The sequence below is a fragment of the Trypanosoma grayi genome, assembly GCF_000691245.1.
Source record: "Trypanosoma grayi strain ANR4 Tgr_1137_V1, whole genome shotgun sequence".
Taxonomy (NCBI): Eukaryota; Euglenozoa; class Kinetoplastea; order Trypanosomatida; family Trypanosomatidae; genus Trypanosoma; species Trypanosoma grayi.
The window spans coordinates 2,089-4,939 of NW_008826756.1; the positions used below are offsets into that span (position 1 = coordinate 2,089).

General features: G+C 60.9%; 1 protein-coding gene across 1 annotated transcript; it reads right to left on the reverse strand.

The window, feature by feature from the left end:
- Positions 1-329: 329 nt before the first annotated feature.
- DQ04_11371010 (TcC31.29) lies at positions 330-2,432 on the reverse strand (the record flags this gene model as incomplete). Its single annotated transcript, XM_009316508.1, has 1 exon — positions 330-2,432. The coding sequence occupies one exon, from the start codon at positions 2,430-2,432 to the stop codon at positions 330-332; it is 2,103 nt and encodes a 700-aa protein (XP_009314783.1).
- Positions 2,433-2,851: the final 419 nt, after the last annotated feature.

Genomic DNA, 2,851 nt, shown 5'->3' on the forward strand with positions numbered 1-2,851 from the left:
TTTTTTTTTTCTTGTTTTCTCTTTCTTCACTGGCACCGCCCCTCCCCCACACACCCACACCACAGCAGCAACAACACGTCTGTGCGTGTGTGTGTGTGTGTGTGTGGGTGTGGGTGGGTGGGTGGGTGGATCGTGTTGAACCGCGTGTCTATCTAATTCCCCCACACCTGCCTTGCCTCTTTTCTTTTTCTTCTCGTTGCATTGCTCTCATCGTTGTTTCCGTTCCGCCGCCTTCTATGACCGCTCCCTCCCGCATCCATTTCCTCCGTCGTCGCCCCCGCTGCTGCTGGCACACACACTCACACTCACACTCACCCGCCGCCGGCACCTCATTCGCCCTGCACAGAGCGCCAGACGGTGGAGTTCAAGTAGTTGAAGCCGCGCCGCCAGTTGAGGGCGTCGGGGTTGCGCTCGAACTGCTGCCACTTTTTCCTGCACGTCTCGCGGGAGTATTTCTGTGGGCACTTGAGCGAGAAGCGCACCCATTCCTCGAAGACATGGTCCTCGTTGCTGAAGTTGTGCAGCGCGAGGCCGACGCGCACCCACAGGTCGTAGCTCTCCGCCGAGCGCGGGGGCATGCGGCGCAGCTTCTGGATCACCGACTTGAAGCGGCGCCACTTGGCGCCCTCCGTGAGGTACACCGAGACGGGGTTGCCGTACGCGTCGAACTCCGCCGCCTGCGCGTCCCGCGGCCCCAGCACGTGCTTCGCGCGGATGAGGCGGAAGTGTCGCAGCGTGTCGCTGCCGCCACTGCTGCTGCTGCTGCTGCCCCTGCGGGTATCGGCGACGGGGGCGAAGCGGACGCCGAAGGTGCGCTCGAGGATCTCCGCCTCACTGAGGACGCCGATCTGCGCCGCCATGTCGTTCAGACGCCGCTGCAGCGCCGCGTCCTGTGCCTTCAGCAGCGGCACAAGTCGCTTGCCCTTCTGGCTCGCTGCGCCGCCACCACCTGCTGCTGCTGCTGCTGCCACCGCGGAATGGGCGGCAAGCTTGCTGCTGTAGGCGCAGCGCAGCATGCCGTTGACGCGGTAGCACTGCTCATCCACCACGGTCCGCCCTAACGTCATGTTCACCTCGTCCGCGAGCAGCTTCACTACGCGGTAGTCCTGAAAGGCGACGATCTTTTGCGCGCTCCGTCGGCCTCGCTTCCCTGACTTCTTCCCGTCGGCCTCCTTCTTTTTCTTCTGCCGCTGCTGCGTTGGTTTGTCCATGCTGGTGGTGTCACTGTCGACGCCGTCGTCGCCGCTGCCGCCGGTCTCCTCGTGGTCCTCGCCCGGCGTGCCCATGGCGCGGGCGTGCACGTGATACGAAACCTTGTCCGCACTCGGCACCTCGTTTGTAAGCACGAGAAATGAGGGCTCCAGGAAGCCGATGCCGTGGAGCCGCACCTCGAGGTAGTTGAGCATCTCCAGCAGCACCTTCTCCCCCACCGCTGGCGTCTCGTTAGGGAGGTCGACGTCCGCAAAGAAGTCGCACGGGACATTCTCGCGGCCGCAGATGCTGTGGAAGTGACGCATGTGTGGTGGGAAGTCGAGCAGGCGCTCGGCCACAACGAGAGCCGAGTCATTGTGGGCGCTGCCAAGGCTCGCGCCTGTCGCAGTGCTGTTGCGGTTGTCTTCCAGAAACTGCGGGCCACACTCGAAGCGAATGAAGGAGAACGCACCTGATTTGCTCTCCTGCCGCCCCACAAGCATATCTACCGGCCGCGTGACAGCAAGCACCTGATCGAGGCGGTAACTGCGCGTGATGTGCTCGTGGAGCCCGCGGAATGGATTCGACGGCGCGCTACTATTATTGCTGCTGCTGCTGCTGCTGCTGCTAGTGGTATTGCTCGTATCATCATCGGGGAAAGCGGCATGGCCATTATTTTGGGGGCTGTCAACGGCCCATATGCCTCGTCCCGCATTGTCCTCCTCGACCTCCTCGCCCGCCATTGCTGCGGCCTCATCCTCATCTGCTGTATGCTTATTATTCATTTTCCTCTTATTTTTCCTCCTCTTTGGCGGCGTTTCAACATGTTGCTCCACCGCGTCCTCCACCGCAACTCGCTCCAGCAACAGCGACGGCGGCAGCGGGGGGCGGAGATACTGCGGCAGCCTTTCTTGGTGGCGGGAAGGAGATACCTGCAGCCCGCCCTGCGGCGGCAGCAGGAGGCCACCGTCGCTGCCATCGCCTTCCACGCCGAAGGAGGCAAGGTCAAAGTCTAACGCAGCACCGTTGCCGCCTCTTCTCTTGCTACTGGCGCGCGCGGAGGACGTCAGCCCCTTCTTTCCCCCGCGACGGTTGTCACCGCCACCGCCGCTAATGACACCACTGCCGCCGCCACCGCCGCCGCTCTTGTTGCTGCCGCCGGAGCTGCGAGTGGAGGCAAACAACGCCGATGACGACGAGGCTGTCAAGGCGCATTGCACCACGCGTGTAAGCCGCAGCATGCGAAGCACCGCTACTGTAGTTGTCGCGGTAATCTCTGCTGCTCGCCTGCGTTGAATGAATGCGTCTAGATTGAGCCGTTGGATGCGCCCCTGCAACCGAAGGATTATGCAGGCGTATAGTTGTGTGTCTGCGTATGGGAAAGGAAACTAAATGGTCTATGTGTGTCGCTCCAGTCGCAACACTATCTACGTTGTCTCTAAGTTCTCTCTGTCTCTTTTGGTTTTGTCCCTTCTCCCTTACTTCTTACGTGGTGTGGATCCGCCTTGACCTCCTCCCACTGCTCCTCTCTGCTGGGCGCAGGAGTCACCAGGCACACACCCCTCTGCTGCAGGCAGGCCACAATGATGATAATAATAATAATAATGATAATAATGATAAAAGACAGCGTGGGAAGAATAATGAACAAAGAGGAAGACAC